Source organism: Pimephales promelas, chromosome 7 (assembly GCF_988280905.1).
Source record: "Pimephales promelas chromosome 7, fPimPro1.hap1.1, whole genome shotgun sequence".
Classification (NCBI taxonomy): Eukaryota; Metazoa; Chordata; class Actinopteri; order Cypriniformes; family Leuciscidae; genus Pimephales; species Pimephales promelas.
In genome coordinates this window covers 3,129,695-3,156,746 of record NC_142775.1, presented here as the reverse complement: position 1 = coordinate 3,156,746, position 27,052 = coordinate 3,129,695, and the positions used below count along the sequence as shown (strand labels likewise).

General features: G+C 37.8%; 2 protein-coding genes across 5 annotated transcripts; one reads left to right on the top strand and one right to left on the bottom strand.

Annotated features, from left to right (window-relative positions):
• sctr (secretin receptor) lies at positions 1-21,723 on the top strand. Of its 2 annotated transcripts, none has more exons than XM_039690974.2 (13): positions 1-372; positions 1,158-1,272; positions 7,925-8,020; positions 9,548-9,657; positions 11,223-11,332; positions 13,379-13,511; positions 13,634-13,787; positions 16,957-17,017; positions 17,460-17,529; positions 17,729-17,820; positions 18,039-18,177; positions 18,953-18,994; positions 19,157-21,723. In XM_039690974.2, the coding sequence occupies exons 1-13, from the start codon at positions 313-315 to the stop codon at positions 19,307-19,309; spliced, it is 1,335 nt and encodes a 444-aa protein (XP_039546908.1). In that variant the 5' UTR covers positions 1-312; the 3' UTR covers positions 19,310-21,723. The 2 variants fall into 2 exon arrangements, with proteins under 2 accessions (XP_039546908.1, XP_039546910.1); XM_039690976.2 differs by having other exon boundaries at positions 307-394.
• Positions 13,407-25,650, bottom strand: tmem37 (transmembrane protein 37). 3 transcript variants are annotated; one of them, XM_089132947.1, is made up of 3 exons: positions 25,419-25,650; positions 23,413-24,061; positions 13,407-13,495 (listed from the first exon to the last, which is right to left on the bottom strand). In XM_089132947.1, the coding sequence occupies exons 1-2, from the start codon at positions 25,437-25,439 to the stop codon at positions 23,459-23,461; spliced, it is 624 nt and encodes a 207-aa protein (XP_088989073.1). In that variant the 5' UTR covers positions 25,440-25,650; the 3' UTR covers positions 13,407-13,495; positions 23,413-23,458. The 3 variants fall into 3 exon arrangements, with proteins under 3 accessions (XP_088989073.1, XP_088989074.1, XP_039546911.2); XM_089132948.1 differs by lacking the exon at positions 13,407-13,495 and adding an exon at positions 22,780-23,158; XM_039690977.2 differs by lacking the exon at positions 13,407-13,495 and having other exon boundaries at positions 22,780-24,061; positions 25,419-25,649.
• Positions 25,651-27,052: the final 1,402 nt, after the last annotated feature.

The window sequence follows — 27,052 nt, the reverse complement described above, 5'->3', positions numbered from 1 at the left end:
CAGACTGTTCTGATTGATGAGTGCAGCAGAGAGTTAGGTTGTGCTGAGAGACGCATCTGAGCGCAGTTAATAGTCAGAAAGATGTTTGGAGGAGATGTCAGATGAAGTGTGTGTGGATCATCATCAGTCGTTCACGTGCTGAGTTTGACCGGACGCATCGCGCGCACACTCATGTCTGTTCACGGCGCTCGAGCGTCAAGGAATGCGCGAGGCGATTAAACTCTCCTTCAGAGGGACCGAGCTGGAGATCTGTCCGTCAGGAGACCGGGATTATTGGGTTGCTGTCGAGTTCTGCCGTCAGAAGATCTGTAAATGAAGATTTCCGCCGTTTTACACCTTGCTTTCGCGGGTTTACTTGACGTCTATTCTCACGTGAGTTCAGATGAACACACAGGTGACGCATTACAGAAACTGTTTTATATTAAATCAAGTATTTTACAGTTAAGATAGAGGGGCATATATCACGTTATGAGGTAATTGTAGCTTGTTTGTTGCTATAAACGCAAAACATTTCATGGGTTGTTTTAACCCAAATTTGGGTAATGGACAAACCCAAATGTTGGGTTGAAAATGTCATTTAAAATTTTAACCCAACTTCAACTTTCACTTTTTAACCGTATATTTTTGAATTGCATTTTTTAACCCGACATTTATTGGGTTTGTCCATATTTGACCCAAATTTGGGTTGAAACAACCCAGCATTTTAAGTGTGAAATATATCAAACAATTGTCCTCACCTATATTTGATCAATAAATAGTATTAAATTACAGCATACAAAACGTGTGACAACTTGACCTGAATTTACAAAAGCCGCTTGTCCTGAGAAATATGTTATTGCATTTTGCATTATATTTTATATTTCATTTCTGAAGGCTTGCTTCCTAGGTGGTTTGGTTGACACATTTCTCGTGTTAACAGTTTATGCATTAACTTACATTAACTACGAACAATGTATTTTTACTGCATTTTATTAACCTTCTTTGATGTTAGTTAATACAATGTTTCATGTTAATTATTAGTTCACAGTGCATGACACTTAAACATGTGTAAATGTTGAGATTAATATTGATAACTGCTGTACAGATATTTTCCTTTGTAATGTAGTTAATAATGTTTGGTTCGGGTTTGATTGAAAGACAAGTGTGTGTGTGTGAAGGTGTGTGCCATCCCGCCAGAATGTGATCTAGAGTTTATGCTACTCAGAGAGGAGGAAGACTGCTTCCAAATCATCCATCAAGAGAACCTGACAGACACCGGGTCCACACACACAGGCGAGCCATTGCATTAACTCTCTCTCTCATACACACAAACACTTAATGAGAAGATTGAGTTCATATAGAGGGCAGCTATTTTCGATATGGTCAGAGTGTTTTCCACAAGCCTGCTCCATACACATCAATACACCTAATGCTTTTTATACTTGTTGTTTATGTGGACAAACAAAATGATAATGTGTGTTCCTAGGAGTTGTAATGTGATATCTGGGGGGAAGTTTGGAGAATGGCCTCCATAATCCATACTCCATAAATCACAGCCTTATCAGATTATAGATATATAACATCATTCAGCGCAGTGTACACTGGTCCAACACTGGCACAACTATTGCCTACTCGGGATACATGTTCAGTTGAGAGAGGGTGTGTGTGTGTGTATTTAAGTGACAGTATCATAAAGTCTAAAACTCAATAATCCATTTACACGTACAGTGATTTGGACTAAGCAATTGGAAGTCAATGAGAATCAATTTATGGTGCGACAGCGATCATTGGTTTTGCAGTGTGGGTGCATCCAGCAACACAACAAAGTTGAGAAAAGTTTAACTTTATGCAAATGAGCAGCAATGGTAACTACCAATAGGAGTGAAGAACGTGGAGCTCACATGACCCATCTCATGTAAGATACTGTAGTTGAGTGTAGGCAAGATGGAGACAAATTCATCGGACAGAGAGCAAGTGTCAGGAATTGTCCACATTATGACATGATTGTGAGTGTTGCGGATGATGCAACTTTCTGAAACTGATCAATGACAATCTGCAAATATCAAATGAGCAATCCTATATCTGATATAGTTGTATATACGTCTATTGGCAACAGACTTCCCAACTTCCAGTGAATTAAACATTGCCTATACGCTGTAACAAATATTGTCGGTTTAACTTAAAAAAGTAACTAACCTGGTTGCCTTAAAATTTTAAGTTCATTGAAATGGAAAAATTGAGATAATAGAATGAAGGAGATTGATTTAATCACCAGAAACTCAAAATATCACGTTATATGAACTACATAAATTATTTAAGTTGATTTGACAAAAGAAAAAAATGTTGTGATTACAAATCATGAAAATATGTAATATTTAAATGAATGTATTGACAATCATTTAAATGTATAAATATATTTATTACTACGATGATTCAGTCTTTCTAAACACAGCCTTTCAGAGAGTCTGTCTTCTGATTGGTTAGATGGCCTACTCTGTTGTGATTGGTCGACTGCTTACAGCATGTTTTGTAAACCAAACATTATTAGCATATAATGCTTAGACCGCTAACATATGATGGCAGAGCTTATAGATTCCCCTATCCTAGAGAGATTGAAGTGCTACTAATGTGGATTTCTGTCTAGATATGTAATACACATTTTGCAAAAGAAAACCTCAAACAAGTTAATTGTAGATACAGTAAGCAGTGTTGGGGAAGCTACTCTGAAACTGTAGTTTGACAAGCTACAAGCTACTCGTAAGTTAAAGCTACCCTTTTGGAAAAGTAGTTAGCTACACTACAAGTTACTATCAAAAAGTAGCTAGCTACATTGAAACTACTTTTGATTTTTGAACAACGTTTATTAGAAATAACTGAATAAGTGTCTGAGGAATGTTTTAAGCAAAATATTTAGTGTTTAAAACAATGCCATACAATTATGATTTCAAAGAGTATACACACAACACTCAAATATCTCAGACTGTTTGTCAAAAGTGCAAAATTGCAACAAATAGCCTACAACATTGCAAGAACAAAATAACATCCAACGGAAATAGCATGCAGAACATTTTCTCAAAATTACCGATTGAACTTGGACAAATAAGGCCATGGGTAATTAAAGGGGTGATGAACTGTGAAATCAAATTTTCCTTGAGCTTTTGACGTCTAAGAGGTCCTCATATTATAAGAATATCCTGTAAGTTTGAGAACTGAAAACGTCCTTGTTAGTCCAATAAAAGCTTTTATTGACACCAGGCCCAGCAAACGACTCGTTTTTCAAAGTGGGGAACTATGACGTCAAAGAGGATAAAACACCACCCCCGCAGAAGAAGATTTAGCCCCGCCCACCGATTCGCACATTACACGCATAGCTAAATATCATAGTTTCCTACCTCGTGATGACAAACCGGATCGAGAGTGAAACTCATTATAATATGCAAAAACTGTTATCCACTCACAGCAGTGGGCGTTTACTTCCAAGTCTTCAGTGCGAGACGCCCATAAAAACCGACCGTTTTTCAGGTAGGCTCAAAACTACGGTAGAAAATAGCCTATTACTTATTAATTTTTCATGTGTTTTAATGTAAAAACCTCGTAAGTTGACCTCAGACAACAATATAAAAAAGATTAAAAAGCCAGTTCATGACCCTTTTAACGTTAGTTGTTTCTCCATCCTCCAAATCTGCCATCTAGTCTTGTTATATAATCATGATATGTGTGTGTCAACCCACTTCTGTACATCAGAGAACCGTTAGCCGCAAGATGCGTGATTAGACAACAGGTGGCGGTAATGGCAAAAAATGAGTTTGTAATCTAACACGAAGAAGAATATCCTTGCATCGCGCTGCATCGCGCAGGCTCGACAAACGCAATGTAGCTTTTGCTCGCGCTACACCGCTACTTGCTGCAAAAAGTAGTTAGCTACTGGAAAAGCTACACTGTTTAAAAAGCAACTGAGCTACTGCCAAGCTACTGAAAAATGTTGTTAATTTAGTAGTGTCGCTACTTGTAGTTAACTACTCCCTAACACTGACAGTAATGGTGCGTTCACACCAGACGCGAATAGCGAATAGATTTCAATGTTAAGTCAATGCAAAGACGTGTTACGCACGTAAAAAATTCCTGCGGCGCGGTAGATGCGTGAAGCGGAATGGCGTGAAATGAGCGTCTGGCGCGTTAAGCGCATTCGCGCAAATGATTTAGTTAGTTCTGTTTGTGCATTCACACGTTTGTTGCCCGAGTTGAAAAATCTGAACTTTGCCGTCAATTCGCGCCGCGTTAACCAATCAGGAGCCTAGCTGCTTGCTCACGTGGTGAAGGATCTGGATGCTTCAATAAATTATTTTGTAATATGACTAAATGCCTGGTGTGGTTCTAATGCACAACAAAGCAAATATTTTATCACTTAAAACTTTATTTCTATATACGAGACATGCTTATTTTGTATTGAATATTATTTATTCCATATTATATGGAATATTATCTAGATTATATGAAATATTATTATGTTGTAAAGACAACCAACATACATGTGCGTAAGTTCGTGTCTGGATGTGAGAGAGAAAAATATCACAGGGCAGGTTAATAACTTTTGGAGGCTGGCTCTGTTTATCATCAAAATAAATAACAGCTAGATTAGATGGATGAGGGCGAGGGTGATCCTCGCTCCGATCCAGGACAACAGGTCATCAAACTGGGCGCGTGACAGGCGGAAGTAAACGGTTCGCCTCCGAAGGGTCCGCGACGATGGCGACGATGATCCCCACACCGCTGTTCTGCTCTCCAGAGAAAATACAGAGCGTTGACTCTCTTGACGACTCTCTCGGTCGACGCAAAAAAATGGCCGCCAACGGATTTCGATTCTGACACGCGTGATGCGCATAAATTTCTCTTCAAACTTTTGTTTTTACGATTTCACAATTTCACTCTTGACGCGCAAATTGACACAAAGTGGTCAAGCGCCAAACTAGACGCGGTAGACGTGAATTTGACGCGCTATTCGCGTCCGGTGTAAACGCACAGTAAGACAGAAAAACACACACCTGTTCACAGCTCATTTTCCTCAGCTGTAGGCAAAGGCAAGCACGTGTTTCAAATCAGTGCTTCTCTCGGGAGACTAGCGCTAAATCAATCCCTAGCTTAGCGCCATCTACTGTTTTAGAAGAGAAAGTCGCTCAACTGCATTTGTGAAAAAAATCGAGCCGATTCTGATAAAAAGGCAAGTGTCTCACAATCATAGACAGATATGCATTTGGATGCACTAGATTTGGTATTTGTTCAAAGGTTACATGCAATTTGTGAACTATTATTTAGGCTCATTTATTTATATTTGTAAAACACAATAGATATTTGTTACTCCTCTGCATTTTCGCTCAAATTGACTTTTGTACTTGCACATTGCTTGCGAGTCAAGTTTTCCTTTGCAAACCAGATCGAGTTTGTTTGAAAAATGCTGGTTTTGTTTGTTTAATTATGGCACAATATTAACTCCATACCTTATACTACTGCCAAACTACTTATCCGTGACTAACCGCAGGTATGTAGCATAACATGCTTGCTGGACTGCTCGTCCATCAGTAGGAATGACCAACACTAGACCACTCTCAGCAATAAAACTGTCAGTGTGAACAGGGCTTAAGTTTCTCACTCTAAGCAGAAAGTCTTTCTCAAAATAATGGCCGTCCTTTACATGCACAGGAAGCAGTCAATACAGGCCTGTCAACACAGACATCACAATAACAGTAAAACACTGTGCAGATCTCTAGGTGCTCACAAAGCCTCCTATCTTTATTTCATTGGCAAACGATGACAATGTTTACAACTTTTCCTGCCATTCATCAGACGGAGAGGCAGAGACTGCAAAAGGGGCTAAATGAGATATTGTGCCATTCAGAGAGAGAGAGAGAGAGAGAGAGAGAGAGAAGTACAAGAACGCAAATAGATTGCATTTGACTGCAAACGATAAAGAGTAATCCTCATACACTCTTTTCTTATCTGATTAGTAAGGCTCGGGGGTGAATGAACAATCTGAAAGGCAACTACATAAACAAAGGGTCTAGTTTATGAAAATTAATTTAGTGATATAATCTAATAGTCCTAATGAATTTGCTGAGATGCAAGTACACCATATGGCTAAAAGTATGGTCACCCGTAACAGCGTCCACTCTTTTGGCAAAATGTCCACAACAATATTCAGTGCCCCCCATGTAGGATAATATGTTTCCTCTGCCTAATCTGATGAAATTGATGACTAACTATTTTAATATAATAATAATAATAATAATAATACATTTTATATGTGGGCGCCTTTCATAGCACCCAAGGACACCTTACAGATTAAAACCGTTATAATACATTTCAAGGAGGCAATGCATTAAAAAACAAAACAAGACACAATGTAAATATTAAGAAAAAACTATATACTGTGTACATATATAGTTTTCTGTACATATTATTTCCGGATTCGAGAAGTTTTAGGTGCTGAATGTTCTTTAGAGCTCCCAGTCTTCATTATTAACCAATGAATTTGCATGGATTTAGCATTTAGGTTTGTTCCTTTGTGGTTAGGAACGCCCTATTTGGTTGAAATTTGCACTGTACACTCACCTAAAGGATAATTAGGAACACCTGTTCAATTTCTCATTAATGCAATTATCTAATCAACCAATCACATGGCAGTTGCTTCAATGCATTTAGGGGTGTGGTCCTGATCAAGACAATCTCCTGAACTCCAAACTGAATGTCAGAATGGGAAAGAAAGGGGATTTAAGCGATTTTGAGCGTGGCATGGTTGTTGGTGTCTGAGTATTTCACAATCTGCTCAGTTACTGGGATTTTCACACACAACCATTTCTAGGGTTTACAAAGAATGGTTTGAAAAGGGAAAAACATCCAGTATGCGGCAGTCCTGTGGGCCAAAATGCCTTGTTGATGCGAGAGGTCAGAGGAGAATGGGCCGACTGATTCAAGCTGATAGAAGAGCAACTTTGACTGAAATAACCACTCGTTACAACCGAGGTATGCAGACAACACACACAACCTTGAGGCGGATGGGCTACAACAGCAGAAGACCCCACCGGGTACCACTCATCTCCACTACAAATAGGAGAAAGAGGATATAATTTGCAAGAGCTCACCAAAATTGGACAGTTGAAGACTGGAAAAATGTTGCCTGGTCTGATGAGTCTCGTTTTCTGTTGAGACATTCAGATGGTTTGGTGTAAACAGAATGAGAACATGGATCCATCATGCCTTGTTCCCACTGTGCAGGCTGGTGCTGGTGGTGTAATGGTGTGGGGATGTTTTCTTGGCACACTTTAAGCCTCTTAGTGCCAATTGGGCATCGTTTAAATGCCACGGCCTACCTGAGCATTGTTTCTGACCATGTCCATCCCTTTATGGCCACCATGTCCCCATCCTCTGATGGCTACTTCCAGCAGGATAATGCACCATGTCACAAAGCTTGAATCATTTCAAATTAGTTTCTTGAACATGACAATGAGTTGACTGTAGTAAAATGGCCGCCACAGTCACCAGATCTCAACCCAATAGAGCATCTTTGGGATGTGGTGGACCGGGAGCTTCATCCCACAAATCTCCATCAACTGCAAGATGCTATCCTATCAATACGGGCCAACATTTCTAAAGAACGCTTTCAGCATCTTGTTTAATCAATGCCACGTAGAATTAAGGCAGTTCTGAAGGTGAAAGGGGCTCAAACACAGTATTAGTATGGTGTTCCTAATAATCCTTTAGGTGAGTGTATAGTTGGACTGTACCTGGTGGTGATGCAGTGCTGAGAAATTAGACAAAAGTGAAGCCGCAATTATGTAACCAAAAAATTGGGGAATTTTACATTTTAGAAAATTAGCAGAGCAATAATTAGGTGCGTGGGTTGCTCTGTTTGTTCTCCTAATTCTGTTTTACCTCCATCCCCTCTGAACAGGTTGCAGTGCTTTATGGGATGATCTGAACTGTTGGCCTCATGCTGAAGTGGGAGAGACTGTGTCTCGGCCGTGCCCCAATTTTCTTCGGGTCAAAGGTCAAGTGCATTTAGGGTTTCACAGACCAGCCTTCCTGAATTTTATATTTGTAATCTTGTAAAGCCCGATTCTACGGAGGCGTATTGCATTCACTTGAAGAAAAAAAAATCTACTCTGTTTTTCTGAATTAACGAGTTAATTTTTCATGAGAAAAAACATTTTTGCTCTGTTTTTCTGAATTAACGAGTTAATTTTTCACAAGAAAATTTTTTTTGCTCTGTTTTTCTGAATTAATGAGTTAATTTTTAATGGAATTTTTTTGCTCTGTTTTTCTGAATTAATGAGTTAATTTTTCATGAGAAAAAAAAAATTTGCTCTGTTTTTCTGAATTAACGAGTTAATTTTTCATGAGAAAAAAATTTTTGCTCTGTTTTTCTGAATTAATGAGTTAATTTTTAATGGAATTTTTTTTTGCTCTGTTTTTCTGAATTAATGAGTTAATTCAGAAAAACAGCTAAAATAAATTTTCTCATGAAAAATTAACTCATTAATTCAGAAAAACAGAGCAAAAAAAATTTTCTCATGAAAAATTAACTCGTTAATTCAGAAAAACAAAGCAAAAAAATTTCTCATGAAAAATTAACTCGTTAATTCAGAAAAACATTGCAAAAAAATTTTTTTCTCATGAAAAATTAACTCGTTAATTCAGAAAAACAAAGCAAAAAAATTTCTCATGAAAAATTAACTCATTAATTCAGAAAAACAGAGCAAATTTTTTTTCTCATGAAAAATTAACTCGTTAATTCAGAAAAACAGAGTAGATTTTTTTTCTTCAAGTGAATGCAATACGCCTACGTACGATTCAGAGGCCCAAACTGAGCAAAAATATGCTATTTGGAGCAAATGCTGATATTGATTTGGCCGAAAAGTGAAATAAAATTCTGATTCTTGTAATGCACATCAGTGAGATCTTTATAACAGTATAGTGACTACTTACATAAACTGCATATCTGCCAATATGTCTTAGTAATTATGATATTTAAATGATTAGTTTTATGATTAAACTCTGTAGTTTTAACATATAATGCAATACACAGTGATGATTCAGAGATGAACAAATAACTTCCTCAAAAGCCTGATGATCAAATGAGAAAAAACACGATTTTCCTAAAATAAGATGCGTCAAGTAAACCTTAGTTGATTCAGTCCATAGGAATATTACAAATATAAAAGTTATGTTCACTTTATTAAAATCAGTGCAGATTTGACAGAAGAAAGACAGGCGTGAAGCTCGAGCTGAAGGAGGACGTTTGTACAATTATACTGAGATATTTTGACTTGATAAAAAAGTATTATCAATCAGACGACAGAAGGCCTGTAGTAGATTGTGTTACTTTTTAAGTATTGGGTTTTTCATCATGTTAGATGATACCGTATGCTTTATAGAACAACACAGTGACTGATTATGGGAGACGTATGTGATTATGTGACTTATATATTTGATAAATTCTTGTGATCTGGGTCGGCCCTCGGGGACGAGCTGTTGGACAGGGTTGTAATTGTGTTTCTCGTTGTTTGTTCCGCAGGAGCTGTGATGAAAAACTGCACGGAGAATGGCTGGTCTGAAATGTTCCCGCCGTACGAGCTCGCCTGTGGCCATGGGCTTAACGACAGCTTTCATATCCCCACCGACTCGGTAATATCAAATATATATATATATATATTTCTGTGCTCATGTTTTTTTATAACGGTAAAAAAACAAAGAACCATGAAATTCCCCATAAAAATAAATAAAGAAAGACAGTAAATGCTTGTACAACAGTTTAACATCACATTATCATTAGGGCTGGGCAAAAAAATCGATTTTTCGATTAATCGTTTTTTAAAATGTGTTCGATTCAAAATCGATTCTCAACGGCCACGAATCGATTTTTTCTATATAAAGGGCTCGCGGACGCGGTGCTGCATCTATTCGTCTCTCTACACTAGGCAAGCGCTGCAGCTGTCGATACACACACACGTTTAGCAGTCAGGACATGACAGAATATTCACTTAACAATCGGGCCAGCATTGCATCGTAACCTATGATCGTAACTAACGTTTATCATTTTCACGTCTTTTTGTGTTTTACAAGCAATGTTAAACTATCCCGTGCTCGCGCACTCTCAGAGATGTCTTTCACTGCGTGCACAGCCAAATCCGCCTCACAAACAGCTCGCCAGAAACAAAAGTTTTATCCCTGGATTATATCACTTTAACAGTTAAAACACGCGACATTATGTCAAAACTCTGGTCTTGGTGAGTAACCTCGTAAAGACAGTCGGTAATGTCTTAAATTAGCATTAAACGCGTGTGACAGAAAGTTAATGAAACAGTAATGGATTCGCGCACTAGTTCTTAAAGTGAACGCAGCCATTTGTGTCAGTCATTAATTCTGTTGTCATAACAACAGAATATAGTATTAATTGTAAGCAATCAGAATTAATAGCCTTTGTATTTAATTCAGTCTGGACTAAAAAGACTGTTTTATTTTACATTGGATTACTTTATTCAGTTTCTGTAGTATTTCTGACATACCCAAAAAACTACCCCAAAATGTCTCTTAATTTGTGTCTTTATTCTATTGTATTTATTTGTGCTACTTTTTTCAATTTAATTCAAAGATTGAAATCAAGCTTCTATACATAAACTCTTAAAACAAAAACAAAAAACAAAAATAAACAAAAAATGACATTACCATTTAGGTAAGATCAATGTAAAAAAAATGTCTAAATATTTATATATTTATTTATCTATATCTATCTTAAACATAAAATAACATGATACTGTTTGATGAAGCTGTGCGACTGTTCTGACTTTTTTTGCATATTGCATCAAAATCCTGTTTATTCTCTGTATGCATTTAGTGTACCTAAAATAAAAAGAGTTTTATATACAGGTTTATGGCTCTTAATTTCTTTGTATTAATTAACCACTAGTAAACTTATGTCCACTGTTCTTTTTTTATAAATATAGGATTTGTATTACATCTTCATTATAGTCGAATCGAGAATCAAATCACGAATCGAGAATCGAAATCGAAAATTGAATCAAGAATCGAAATCGAATCGAACTGAGAGCTTGTGAATCGAAATCGAATCGAAATTGAAATGTGAATCGATACCCAGCCCTAATTATCATTGCCACTGAAGAACATTCACAGAAACACAATAGATATATGACAATGTTGATGTTTCATATTGTGACGATCTCTTCTCGTAGGGGCTGGTCTCTCACGAGTATTTCTTTTATGTGAAGATCATGTATTCTGTGGGATACGCCATCTCTCTTGTCTCTCTCAGCATTGCTCTCACAGTGTTGTGTGTGTTCAGGTAACAGACTGTTTGTTTGTGTATTTGTGTATGTGTGTGTGTTTTATGAGAAGTGTACTAATATAGTACTGAGACTTGCTATCCAGTTGCTAATGTATTCAGGGGTGTGTTTCCCAAAAGCATTGTTAGCCAACATAGTTCCGTTCACCATTCCATCATAATACGATAGATGCTACCTTATCATGAATAACATAATATGTAAAAACATTCAGAAACAATTTTTTAATGAAAAAGGGTAAAAAATAAATACTCTTAATGCAAAAAAAAAAAAAATCATAAGAAATGACGTTTATTTATTATGGCTTATTTTATTTGACTGATGCATGTGCGGTTTAAGACGGGTGTGTGTTGAGGAGACGCTAACAATGTATTAAATTCACAAAATGCTCTCTCTCTTAAAATGTAAGTGTGTAAATGGCAACACTAAAGGACTGAAGTCCGCCAAGTAAAACTCAAGCTAATTTATTTTAACTATTACTCCTGCTCGGATGGGGTTTTTTTTTTATTGTGCAATGCAAAAATATTTAGTAGTGCGTAGGTTAACCTGGCTAAGCTGTAACAGTGCAACCTGCGCCTAGTCTTCAACACACCATACTGAGTCTATATAATTATTTTGCCTGTTTTATTGCTGCAAAACTCAAGTTGTAAGTACAATCTCTTATAAAAAATAACAAGCTGCATGATTTAAGGTATCAGACATATTCATAGCACAAATGGTGCGAGACGTGCTCTGAAGGGATAGTAGAGTACCTCTAAGTATGCACTAATAAGTATACTTGCCTTAAAGGAGTAGTTCACTTTTGAAAAAAACTTTTGCTGATAATTTACTCACCCCCATGTCATCCAAGATGTCCATGTCTTTCTTTCTGCAGTCGAAAAGAAATTAAGGTTTTTGATGAAAACATTCCAGGATTTTTCTCCATATAATGGACTTCAATGGGAACCAAACGGTTCAAGGTCCAAAAAAAAGTTTCAGTGCAAACTGTTCAAAGGGCTTTAAGTGATTCCAGATGATGAATAAGGGTCTTATCAAGCAAAATGATCGGCCATTTAAACAAATAAATAACAAAGTTTAAGTTTTATTAGCACAATGGTCGCTTTGCTCTGTTCTGTGATGCGTGTTCATGACTCTCCTGTTCGAACTCGTTCATCAAAATGAATGAATCTTTTTCCGAGTCATTTGGTTCATTAAACGAACAGAACAAATTGACTTGGAAAAAGATTTTTAAGACCTTTATTCATCGTCTGGAATCGTTTAAATCCCTTTGAACAGTTTGCACTGAAACTGTCATTTGGACCTTGAATGGTTTGGTTCCCATTGAAGTCCATTATATGGAGAAAATCCTGGAATGTTTTAATCAAAAACCTTAATTTCTTTTCGACTGAAGAAAGAAAGACATGGACATCTTGGATGACATGGGGGTGAGTAAATTATCAGCAAAATGTAAAAAAAAACAACTACTCCTTTAACAAACACCATAAAAACTAGATGAAAAAAAAACACATCCATTTTAATCAGAGGCCCAATTTGAGCAGAAATATTAAATTTGGTGAAGCTGCTGCTATTACTGTACACAACCTTTTATATACACAATGTAACCATACCAAAAACATAGGAAGTTGCAGTTCATGTTAAACACACACAAACCATAAAAGCGACACACAATCTACTCTCAGTTCGAGTTAGAGAGCGGCTCCTCAAGTGTAGAGAAACTCTCACCCAGTGCATTGTTAACATGTTTGTCAGTGATAACAGTCGTAAATCATCCAAAAAGAAGTTACAGTTAAAATAGATGTCGTTCCGAGTGAGAAGATGGAAAGTATCCCGACACTGTCGCGAATTTCTCCCATTGGTGTGCCAAGTGTCACACTGTACAAGCTGGCGTTGTGATGATAAAGATGTTTAACATTTTGACGTTTACATTTGGGTAAGTTTAGAAAAAACATTCCACACGCCAGATGAAATTAAACACATTTTTATTTACATGATGCGTTACATTTTTATTGGCTTTATAGGCCTCAATTTCTCCTTAAATCTCTCTCCAGGAAGCTGCACTGCAATCGTAACTTTATCCACATGCAGCTTTTTTTGTCCTTCATCCTGAGAGCCATCTTCATCTTCATCAGAGATGCTGCGCTGCATTACTCACAGGAGTACTACCACTGCAACTCTCATCCGGTACACACACACACACACAACAAAAACATGGACATAAATGCATTAGACTGTACATATACATGTACGTGGTAAATAAATGCACAGATAAGCTCTCTAAGATGTGTTTCCGGGGTTTTCCTCAGCCTGGCTGTAAAGTGGCACTGTTCCTGTCTAATTACTGCATCCTGGCAAATTACAGCTGGCTGCTGGTGGAAGGTCATTATCTCCACAGCCTCATTAACCTCTCACTGCGTTCACAGAAGAAACGCCTGCACTGGTACATCCTGCTCGGCTGGGGTAGGCTCCTTTCTCCACTAACAATTGGCACTTATCTGTCAGTGGATTCTCTGCACTTGTGGTTATTTAATATGTTGAACTTGAGGATTTAAAGGGATAGTTCACTTTGAAATTAATTTTTGATATGTTTATCATACCTCAAAGGCATCCAAGATGTAGGTGTCGCTGTTTCCACCGTATTTTCAATTTTCAATCAGTCATACAATGCATGTAAAGGGGGTCCACCCTTGGTCCACCTCAAAGATCATGCACAGAGAAGTCCAAATTAACCATGATTTAATGACTCGTAAATGTAAGTACACACTGATGGCCTAAGACACGAAACAAGCGGTTATATCGTTTTTACCTAATGAAACCACAGCCACGTCCAACTGATCTGAGGGCACGGGCGCTTCGGTCTGTGTGCATGCGCCGGAAGTGATCGCTTGCGACGAGTCATTAAATCATGTTTAATTTTGACTTCTCTGTGCATGCTCTTCGAGGTGGACCCCCTAAACCTCCATTATATGACTGACAGACAAGAACGGTTTGACCGAAAAATATCAAAATTGAAAATACTGCGGAAACAAAGACACCTACATCTTGGATGCCCTTGAGGTAAGATAAAACATATCAAAAATTAATTTCAAAGTGAACTATCCCTTTAAACTCATGAGTTATGAGAAAAGCTCTTGTAATATTTGTGCACACTTGCCCTGATATTTTGTTTGCCAATTCAGTGACATTGAAAAAAATGTGAAAGTGTGGCTTAAGTACTTTTTCGGATGACTATAAGATATTTTGGTTTGCTATAGACGAATCCGACGAGCCATCTTGTGGCGACGCCATTACTGAGCTGTTACACAGGCATATAGACATATGCACCGGTATGTAAACAAACCTCGGTGATAACGCAAACTCACCCTCGATGACAGCTACAGCCAGGCAGAATGACTTGTTGGTTTGATCTGTGACTGCAGTGGCCTCCAGTCACAGATGAAGGTACAAACGATCTTACAGATTAACGTTATTTATGAAAATAGCTTGGCAAGCTAGCTAGGCTAACGTTTGCTAACGAGGAAACTATAAAAAGATCTGTCCATTTGGCAACAATAAATAAATAAATGAAATCAAATAAACAAATTCATGTTTTTCATTTGTGTCCATTATTTATCTCATTTTCACATTGCAACGGGCAAGGGTAAGGTAACGTTACAGCTAGAAAGTATACATAATATCGACCAATTAGTGTTTTTAAACCATGGAAAGAGGTCAATATAACAGCAGGAGAACAATTATGTCACATAACGTTACATTCAGCTCAGGAAAGCCATTTAATGACCATAGCATGTTAATTGAATAGAAAAAACAGCAAGAGAGGAGATTTTGCTGATCACTATATCACATATTTATTATATTTTTTTTACTCATGTCATTAAATAATTGTTATTATACGCGAATGTCCACGTCTTGTACTCGCCCAGGAAATCTGTGTAAACCGTACGGCACCAGACAGGGGCAGTCGACCCGGGGTATTCACAGTGTTTTCTCTTCAAAATTTACATTTTACTGCCACCATTGAAACAATTTATAACGAAAACTGTTTACCCACTCGACATTATACAAGGGGTAACGTTGTAACGTTAGTGACAGTCGTAAATCGCGGGCTGTTTATTCCAGTGGACGCAAGTTGCAACTAAAACAATAGGAGGCAATGGCGCAACGCTACAGCTCAGTAATGGCGCCCGCTTACTTCCGGTGGTTTCGCCGGATTCGTCTATAGAATGAGATGAAAATGATGAATGAAGAGGGTTTGGTTGAATGTTCTTGTGTTTAGGGAAGGTCTTTCATTATAAAAATAATTCATTACATTTATATAGCCCTTTTCTCTGCACTCAAAGCGCTTTACACAGAAGGGGCAATCACCTCAACCACCACCATTGTCCAGCACCACCTGGATGATGCGACGGCAGCCATAGTGCACTAGAACGCCCCCCACACACCATCTTACTGGTGTAGAGGAGACAATTTGTATACACTCACCTAAAGATTATTAGGAACACCATACTAATACTGTGAATTGAATACAAAACTGCACTCATATTTAATTCTAAAAGGGCTTTTTAAACCTGCTAAGAGTTATCCAGCCAAGAATAAGCCTAGAACTGCTTTTAAGTCGGACTGATTTATGGACATACCAGTCCTCGGGTGCCGGTCCGATACTGTGCTCATGTAGGCTAAAGTAACTTGTAGGCTACCCCTAGTACAACTACCGCACTTGAGTCCACTTTAGGGGCCGTTCACATATCACTTTTTTTTTTTTGCGCGCAAATTTGTTATTTCAATTGTAGGCACGGGTCAAGCGGCTCGTAATAGAAGCGACGTGGCGAAATGAAAACGTCTCATCACAACAGGTCATGTGACAAAAACCAACCGATCAGCTTCGGCCTTTCCGTAACAACATCAAAAGCTCGGCCGAACAGCTGATCATAGCTATAGGGGAACCACAGAGAGTCAGGACCTCGGTTTAATGTCTCATCCGAAGGATGATGATGATGGAGAATACAATCACAGTCTTTAATCACAAATTGAACACGTAAGAGCAACAATAGACAGCCACGTCCCACATAAGCGTGACTTGACAAATAACCTAGGGAACTGAGGACTTAAATACACAGAGTAAAGCGAATTAACTGGAACAGAAACAGGTGCATAATTAATCAATCGACTCAATCGAAACAAACAAGCGAAGAGAAAACTGGCAAACAGGAACAGATCAGAACTTAACCAGAACACAATGAAACTAGACAGACGTAACCCTGACAAAGATAACAGGATTTTTATCCCTTTAAGCAGGCATATTTATTTAATTCAAGGTATGAATGTGAGCAACAGGATATGATGTCATAGACCAGGGCATCTGTTTTGAATAATTCAAAATAAATAAATAATAATCCATACAAAAATGTCACATCCTTCTAAACGTCTTGTCAACTACCAACATTTCAGCTGAGTTGCCAATATGCAATTTCACTGGTCATGCAAACTTGAACAGCAAGAGATAAATGTAGTGAATGATCGGATGATCTGCATTTGCATATGCATGAATGGAAGTCAATGGAATGCGACTGCCCTGTTTTAGGTCTCATCCTGGCAATGTTAGATGTACAATTAAATGTTGTTCCCACAGGGATACCAATGCTCATTATTATCAGCTGGAGTTTGGCCAAATACCTGCACCAGGATGAAGGGTACGTTCAGAAATCACTTTCAGAGTTAAACTCATTTAAGCTGAGTCTGATCTCTCAAGGGACTTTCTTTATTTATACTAACCTCCTCTGAACAACAACAAATGTTATCTGTTACCATAAATTTGTATTATGTAAGAGTGGTTATTTTAAACCAGCATGGTTGTGCATGAGAACACACAGCATGTGTGGGTGGGTGTGCACCTAAAAACATGGCAATATCCCAAATCCTTGTCCTTGTGTGGACTTTTATTAGTCCCCATTAGGACAACAGCATATAGATGTTTTTTGAAAATAGAAAAAGTGCATAGTTGTGTGTGATGGGTAGATTTAGGGGTCGGGTTAGTGTAAGGGGAGAGAACACACAGTTTGTACAGTATAAAAATCATGATGTCAATGGAAAGTCCCCATAAAACATGAAAACGCTACGTGTGTGTGTTGTCAGATGCTGGGAGACGAGAGATCATGGCTGGATATGGTGGATATTGCGAGTACCAGTCATTATTTTCATCACAGTAAGCAAACTTTCCAGTTATAGTTTCTAAACAGTGTTTAAATTTCTCTGTTTACAATATTGTTCTCTGCATATTAGTCATAATAACCTACTGTCTTGCCATGTTTTTAATATTTTTTAAATATCGTTTTTTAAATATCCAACACTTTATGCAACAATGAATAATCATTGTAATTATCTCAAGGGAAATTGTTTTTCAGGTAAACATGCTGTTTTTTCTGAGTATTATCCGGACGTTGGTGGCAAAACTGAAAGCTCCTGACATGCATGGAAATGAAATTAATCATCATAGGTGAGAGAAAATAGCACTCTGCATTTAACTGTGCGTCACTAGTGGGACCAATCAGAACGGCAATAATAATGACTGTGATTACTGTGACTGTATCAAATTTTATTTGATACAGCTAGGGTCGCAGAAATCACCCAGCTTTATATGATTGAAATATAAATGAGTGAATAAAAAAAACGAACTTTTAATAATCTTCATTATCTTTTTTTTCTATGGCGTAGAAAACTGGCGAAATCGACATTTCTCCTAGTGTCCCTGTTTGGGCTGCAGTATGTGCTCTTTGCCTTCTTCCCGGATCGAGTGAGCGTGCTAACCTTCAAAATCTGGAATTTCATTGAGCTAGCATTAGCATCCACACAGGTGATCGATACTTTTTCTCATACACACAGGAAAAGTCAAGTCACATGTATTTATATAGCACTTTTCATAATACACACAGTTTCAAAGCAGAAAATCTCTGTTTTGAAATATTTCATGCCTTAAATTTGCATATATTGGATTTGAGTTGGGCGATAATATAGTTTACATTTTGTTACGATACATGCAATCGAGCAGTTGAGATTTGCTTTAGCCTATAGTGTGTATATATATATATATATATATATGAAGAGTTCAGATGCCTCTAAATGCCATTTGAAATGATGATTTTTATCAAACTTGTATATTTAAGTTCAGTGATTTCACTTAAATGGCAATGATAATAACCTATTAATTGTTATTTAAGTGAAATTACTGAACTTGAATATATAAGTTTGACAAAAATCATCATTAAAGAAGAAAATTGCAAATGGCATTTAGAGGCTTTTGCATCTGAACTCTTCATATATATATATATATATATCGCTTTATAACTTTACATACATCTAAAACGATCACGCAACCGAGATTTGCCTTGTAGTGTCTATTCTTTATGTGAGTTTAGCCTAATGCATGTACACAGGTAAAGTAGGTTATAGCCAACTACTGTACATATACAACTTTCAATTTGCTTCAGGAACAGCAAAAATAATGAAACCCAATCTCTGTACAGCATATTTATTGGAGGTTGTTGTCATTTATCTTCACTTTCTCTGGCTTTATAAAATTATCCACCATTGACTTTTGGTTCTGCTTCATGTTTTGTTTGCTATTACAGGGCTTTATTGTGGCACTGCTGTACTGCTTTTTAAATGGAGAGGTGAGTGAATTCAAAAAGATGGAAATTTGAATCAAATTATTCTGGTGAATCACATTACACATTTTAGACACATTTGTCATTATCAGATCCTGCTCTAGGCATGGGAAGCAAGACGGTTTCACTGATAAGCCTTAAAAACTATCAAACTTTAACTTTTGACAGGTACAATATGAAGTCCACAGGCGGTGGAGACGGTGGCGGCTGAAGCAGTGTTTCCACGGTGATCCCAGGGTGCATCATGGATCCCTGAGTAACAGTGGCCTGCCTCTGACACAGGTCTCACTGCTGACACGCCCCAGCACACAGATCACCTGACCACAACCATCAGATCACCTGACCACAACCAGCTGATCACCTGACCACAACGATCAGACTGTGTGAATGACACACCAATTCGTATTTCCATTTTTGGCGTGCTGTCAACACGTATAATTACTTTTCAGCGTGTTTATGAACGCCGTTGACTTAACGTAACGGTTACATTACTGTATATATAAATATATGACGTACCCCAACCCCGTCCCTAAACCTACCCGTCACTCGGGTTAATAGCATTTATCAGTGTTCCCTTACCATCCTAGGAAAAAAATAACGCACCCCAGATGTAGATCTACATTTTGCTTCGTTTCGCTCAGACATTTAACACGCGGAATCACTCGGACATTTAGCATACGCGCATACACGCGGATAGCTCAAAATGCATATAGATATGTTTACGCAAAAGTCATGATGTCATTTTGGCAACACAATGTGTGCGTGACGTGTGTGTTCGGTAGTTTTAAAAAAAATCGGACAATTCACAAAAAATAATAATGCATAAATATTAATAATGTTGCTAATAATTAACCAATCATATTCAAAATTTAGTGAAAGCAGGATTAAATATTAATATGTTATATTTATACGATTTGTTTTGAACACAAACATGTTTGTCCTTTAGGACCCCTTTTAACTTTTTTGAAACTTTGAAACGAATTTAGTTTCAAATTAAATATGAAAAATTAAACTAAATCAGTGAATTAAAACTACATCCATGAAACGATCACATGAGGGTCTATATATATGAAGCGCCTGACAGAACCTTTAAGCTTAACCTTTTCTTCTGAGAGTGGCAACAGGCAGTGTTGTAGTACTCAAGACTCGGACTCGGTCTCGAGACCATATTTTAATGGTCTTGGTCTTGTCATGGACTCGTGTGCATTTGGACTCGGAATTGACTCGTACTCGAACATTTTGTTTTTAGGACTCGGACTTATTCCCGAGTCCACTCGAGTTCAATTCAAAATATTTTTCATGATTATTAAAGTATGTTAATAAAATATTTCTTTAAATTGATTGACACTCCCAGTGATTGGTGATTTTCTAGTGCGCAACTGCGCATGACAAATTGTAATAAAATTGCTTTTAACACCACCTACTATGTGGCCTTTTTACCCTAAACTGATCATATTTTTTAAACTCTAAGTAAATTTAGTAAAATAAAAAAAGGATTTCTCTAAGTAAATAAAAGTAAATTAGGTAATCAACCCTCACTGGTCTCAGTCTCGACTCGGACTCGAGTGACTACAACACTGGCAACAGGAGAACCAATCAGAACCGCACAGTCCATTTAAAGGTGCCGTATGTAAGATTGTGGCCAAAACTGGTACTGCAATCACTTTCAAATTACTGTAGAGCGGTGTGTTTATAGATATCTATATAAAGGCTAGATGTCTCACGGCGGAGTATTTATCGTCATCACAGACGGCCATCTTGTCACAGACAGGCTTTCTGGCGGGCTCTGTGGTATCCGATGTAAGAAATACTCTTATCTCGTTGAAGTCTTGACGGATTTACGAACGGTTTGGTTTCTTACAAACGTTATTAACGTGGCTATATTTCTGGATGATTATGCAGGAGTGTCATAACTACATCTCTACCGTTATATAACAAACCAGACCGTTTGAAAATCGCATTTAAAAAGTGCATGCACCATTAAAACAATGTTACCAGTGAGCGAGCTGCCTGTAACAAGATGGCCGCCAGGTGCTGACGTCGACCTCCATTGGCCAGCAGCGCGGACGAGATATCTAGCCTTTATATAGACTCCCCTCCCCCTCTGACTCGAGGTTGCCAGATATATTGCAGGATCCAACATTTTTTTATCCCACCCGTTTGTATCTGCAACTGTGGTAACTAGAGCAGAGCTGGCAACCCGAATGCTGCAATCACTCCGTGATTGGTAGATCGGTATAGGGTGGAGCATCAGACCAAAACACAACATGACAACATCAACATCAGTTGAGGGCTGCAACTTCACTTTTTAAATGACAATATCCTGGCCGGACTACTGCTGTCAGTGATAGAAGTATTTTAAATTAACATGATAGTGACATACAGTACCAGGGGCGTTTTATGATTATTTTAAATACATTTCTTACATACAGCTCCTTTAAACCTGAACCACAAGCTCTCAGTTGACCAACAATGAGAGAAAAGCGTCATGGCCATAACAAACTGACAGTTATTGTATTTGTCTTCTATATGCTTGTGCACTGTGGTGTTGTAGTTAGTAGGAAACCGATGCCTGTGTGCAATAATATTATATATATATGCTGTAAAGATATGTATAAACGTCAAGAATAGGTAAAGACAGCACAATAAAAGATATTATTTAAAAGTCATGACACGAGGAATCAAATTTTCACTGAACTTTTGACATAAGAGCTTTCATGACTGTAAATATTCATCCTTATATAGCTCTTTCCATGTCTTGATGTCACTTTAATAGGCACTTTAATCTGACTGGCTGCACAACACATCCACATCCATTCAACTTCTCGACTCCTCTCTCATTTCCTAGTTTGTGTTTCCTCATTTCCTCACAGTTTAAGAAATGAGAAGCTCCCAGGGAACATGCGATGATGTTGGCCAATCAGTGACCGTTTACTGACGTCTTAAAGGAGACGGTGAAAATCATGTTTTGCAAATATATGACGATTTTGTGTGCAAATAAAAGTGAACCACAAGAAACATTAAACTAGAAAAAAGGCATATATTTATTCCATCCCACTGTTGTGTAAATAGTTGTGAACACGGCTGTGTAAATCTTGATAATGATGCCTTGAACACATTACACTTTACAATAAGGTTCATTATAGTTAATGTATTAAAGGGATACTCCACTTTTTTGGAAATAGTCTCATTTTACCACTCCCCCAGAGTTAAACAGTCGAGTTTCACCTTTTTCAAATGCATTCAGACGATTTTCTGATATTTAGAAGAATATCGGTAACCAGGGAGTTTCTGGTCTCATTGACTTCCATAGTAGAAAAAAAATATACTATGGAAGTCAATGAGACCAAAAACTGTCTGGTTACCGATATTCTTCTAAATATCAGAAAATCGTCTGAATGCATTGGAAAACGGTAAAACTCGACTGTTTAACTCTGGGGGAGTTGTAAAATGAGCCTATTTCCAAAAAAAAGTGGAGTATCCCTTTAATTAACATGAACTAACATGAGCAATACATTTGTTATAGTATTTATTCATCTTTGTTAATGTTAGTTAATAGAAATACAGCTGTTCACAGTGCAGTAACTAATGTTAACAAATACAACCTTTGATTGTTGTAACGTCTTAGTAAATGTTGAAATTAACATGAACTGAGATTAATAAATGCTGCAGAAGTATTGTTCATTCTTAGTTCAAGTTAACTAATGCAAACTAATGAACCTTCTTGTAAAGTGTAACACCTAATATCCATATGTTGTCTTGTGAAATGAGTTGTGAAATACACAAAAATGTAAAGACAAAAAAAAATGTTTTTATTAAATGAACTGTATAGAGATCTCCTCGTAAAATGAGAAGATTGTAAAAAAAAGATCTGATGTAAAAGAGAGAGCATTTCATTAAATATACTAAAGACTAACTGTAAAGAGTCATTTATTCACGGATAATACTGTCAGCTAAGTGCTGATTATCATTATTTCATTATTTCAATTAAATTGAAATGAGATTGAGTGACAAAAATCTAAATGATAGACTGAAATGATCTTCTGTGAAAGAAATATTTATGATTAATATAAATAAAACACAAGTTATATTATTATTTCAAAGTTTTGATCTACCCTGGAAAAATGGAAAAGTTGCCGGCATCTTTCCTCCAGGACATTTTCCCTTTAACTATAAAACACAACACAATGCAACGTGTCATTAAAAACACATGCACTTTAAAAAAAAATAAAGGCTCATAGTTGGCATTAACACCCATGGAACCTTTTCATTCCACACTAGGATATTCTTTACAGTAGAACAAAATCATGGTTCTATCTGAAAGGAACCAAAAATGGAACTTCTGACATCACTTTTGGAACCTTTATTGTTTAAGAGTGTGTGAAATATCTATATGGAACCCTGGGCTGTTTTAAAGAGTGTACCTGATCCATCGAACTCCCTCAGACAGCAGACACCGCAGATCTCCTGTCAGATGTCTGATTTCTGCAGTTCGTCATGATGTCCACTAGAGGGCAGCAAAGGTTCGATATGGTGGATGTGCCACGCTGCCAGTCCATTGAGGCAGAACAGGACAGTGGCGGTGAACTGGCACCAGAAGGTGAGCGTAAACCCTAGGGGTGTTGCAAAAGTCCCTAACAGGAGCACAAACACGGCGACCCCTCCGGCAGCCATGATCCCCGCCAGCAGCACCAGCCGTGTCCCGAGAGTCCAGCGCCGACTCGAGTCCCTCCCCTCGCTCGCCTGCGACATCACGAGCAGCTCCAGGCCGAAGATAGCACTGACCACAGCCAGCGTGATGATCGCGCGACAGGCCGGCAAGCCCACGCCGAGACCCTGCACCCCCGACTCCTCCAGATGAGTGGTGCAGTTCTGGGACGCGTTAAAGCTCTGCTGATCCAGCGAGCAGAAATACCACAGACCGAACATGTGTCCGCCGGCCAGCAGCCAGCGACCGTCACACACCGCCACAGACGAGAGGACGACGGACAGACACGTGCACAGGATGATAAGACTGCGGCACAGTACGTCTAGAAAAAGAGGAACGGGTTTCCCATGTGGAACAGACCCGACCTAGAGAGAAACAGGAGAAATCTGATCCACGTCTGTCAACATGATATCCTGCTCTTATGTTTCACTTCACTGTCAGAAACGAAAACGTACACAGTTCATCTGTCGTCAATAATTGTCTCCCTTAAAACTCATATTTGATCACCAACATGACATTTCATGCCTTAAAATATCTTGAATGTAACTGGACACCCTTGCCTCGAGCCCTGCCTCCGCTCACTCACTCAGAGATCCACTGGTTGACGATCACACGCTGATTTGATTGGTTACAAGGTCGTTTGTGACGTTAGGTCGGTAGGTTTGGTCTTCTAAATGCGAATTTTGTCATTGTTTCGGAGCACGCTAGCTTAGAGATAACAGTAAGGCTAACATATTCATACTAAACGCCCATAAACTTTACAATTTTGGTGTTTTTAGGTCAAACCGTTCTTGTCTGTCAGTCATATAATGGAGGTCTATGGTCACCACCTCAAAGAGCATGCACAGAGAAGTCCAAATTAAACATGATTGAATGACTCGTGAATGTAAGTACACATTGATGGCCTAAGACACGAAACAAGCGGTTTGTGTGAGAAAACCAACAGTATTTATCGTTTATCATTTTTACCTCTTGTTACCACAGCCACCAAGTGCCCGCGCCCTCAGATCACTTGGACGTGGCTGTGGTTACAAGAGGTAAAACGATATAAATACTGTTGGTTTTCTCACACAAACCGCTCGTTTCGTGTCTTAGGCCATCAATGTGTACTTACATTTACGAGTCATTAAATCATGTTTAATTTGGACTTCTCTGTGTGTGCTCTTTGAGGTGGTGACCATAGACCTCCTTTATTTGAATGACAGACAAGAACGGTTTGACCTAAAAATATCAAAATTAAAACTACTGTGGAAACAAAGACACCTACATCTTGGATGCCCTTGAGGTGAGATAAAACATATCAAAAATTAATTTCAAAGTGAACTATCCCTTTAATCACAGTAGGCTACTCAAGTAAAAGCTGTCCACCTCTGCATTTAGGTTCTAACACGCTCCCCTTATGGGTAAATGTGGTATAAGAGATAAGGGTATGCACCAGTCAGTGAGCTCTATTTTTTATTTTTATTTTCTGAGAGTTTCTAACTTCTAACTGGGGTTCTGTTTTAATCTGTTTACCTACTAAATATGTAGTTTAGTAAAATCCTAGGTCATTTTTTTGTCCATATAATATTTTCCCTGCTCACAACCCTTCATTTTATTATACCTTCTTGTAAAAGTAGATTGCGCTAAACGAAGCATATTATTGCCCTTTAATCCAAAGCAAATGTTAAATTACACACCAAACGAAAAATAAACATTTAAAATACATTTAAAAGGCATTACCCTGATTTTTATTGCCGTCATATTGATTTCAACAGCCAACGGACCAGGAGAAGCGAGACGAAGAAGTCAACTCCAGTCGAAAGTACAGTGTAATCTGAGTGTAAGATTAACTGAAGTAGTTCAGTGTTCACTTTAACTGCCCGTGTCGCCTCGGCACGCAGATCACGCGCGCGTTAGTTTCCCGGTCACGTTCGTTACTACATCAGATATTATTATGCGAGAGGCACCATGAGGGAGTTTCTCCGACTTCACACATTTGTATCCTGCAGGATTTTTATTTTTTTATTTTAGAAAACTAATCGATATGTTTTCTTTATTTTAGCTATACGGCAACAGAACTTGGAAACGTTACATTCATTATGTTTCCCCCCAGATTTAAACTATAAAAAGCCTAAAAATAGGCCTATTAATTACAAAACTGTAATCTAATTAAAGAGTAAAATAGACATGAACTATTCCTATGTGTGTGTGTGTGTGCTTCACACCAATATTAGAGTATGGAAAATGTATTTTAAGAGTTTATGGGCTCTATGCACGGCGGTATTTCCGGTGAAGGATTAAGGATGCTCGATAACTTCCGCCGATCATAGAGTCCAATGCAATACCGAGAATTTATATTGAATTTTATACTTCATGGTTTTACTAAAGAAACGTTAGTCACAAAAACAGATAAAACAGACACCCCTCGTTGTGTTTATGCTTCTTTTTAAAATTATATTAAATAAACATAACTATATATAAAATTACATCTAAACGTAAGTAAGTTTCGTTTCAAAGACGGGAGGACAGTAAATTTTGAAGTCTCTGCCATAATCCCGTTTTCCTCGGTTTTCCTCCGCTTTAATCTCCACAACCGGAAATGGACGAGCATCCTTGCGTCAAATGCGTAATTTATGCGTGCATATTGCCCATTGTCATTGGTCCACAGTTGAAGGAACAAGAGGACCCACTGTAAAATGTTTAAACGTTTATTCCTAAAAACGATTTATGGTAACTAGCAGTTATATTTTTATAGTGACAGTCATAAGCTACTTTTCCCATTCTCACATTTTTAGTTCTGTTCAGATTAAAATTTTTACAGCAGTATTAGGTTGTTAGAACTATTTTAACAAATCATTATAATATCTTTTTTTTCTCTAGACACTGTAGTAAAATGGCTATTTTTTACTAGTAAAACATAAGCCACTAATACAAGGCCTATGTAGTAATTAGTAAAACAGTGTTGTTGATAGGCCTGCATTAGGTGTATAACTTTGATTAAACTGCTGATTATCATTATTGACCAGACAAAATTCTTTCAAAAACATAATGCAATTCACCATCTCTAGCACTTTAATCCCTTACCAGACTGAGGTAAAGACGGGTGGGATATAAAGAAATGCTGAAAGGGGCACATCATTCAATTAAACCCTTTCCTCAATGTTTTTACATCATCCAACACTTGACCCCAGTGCATAGAAGGAAATAATGCTCTCATGTGTTAGTGAATGCTGATAAACTCTCAAACGACTGATAATATCAAGTACTGATATTCACACTAGCCGAAGTCAGTCGTATCATGTCTGTCTCAGGAAAACAACTCAAGTGTAGTCTATAAAATTTAGCTTTTACTCTAACATATTGAAACAAGTAAA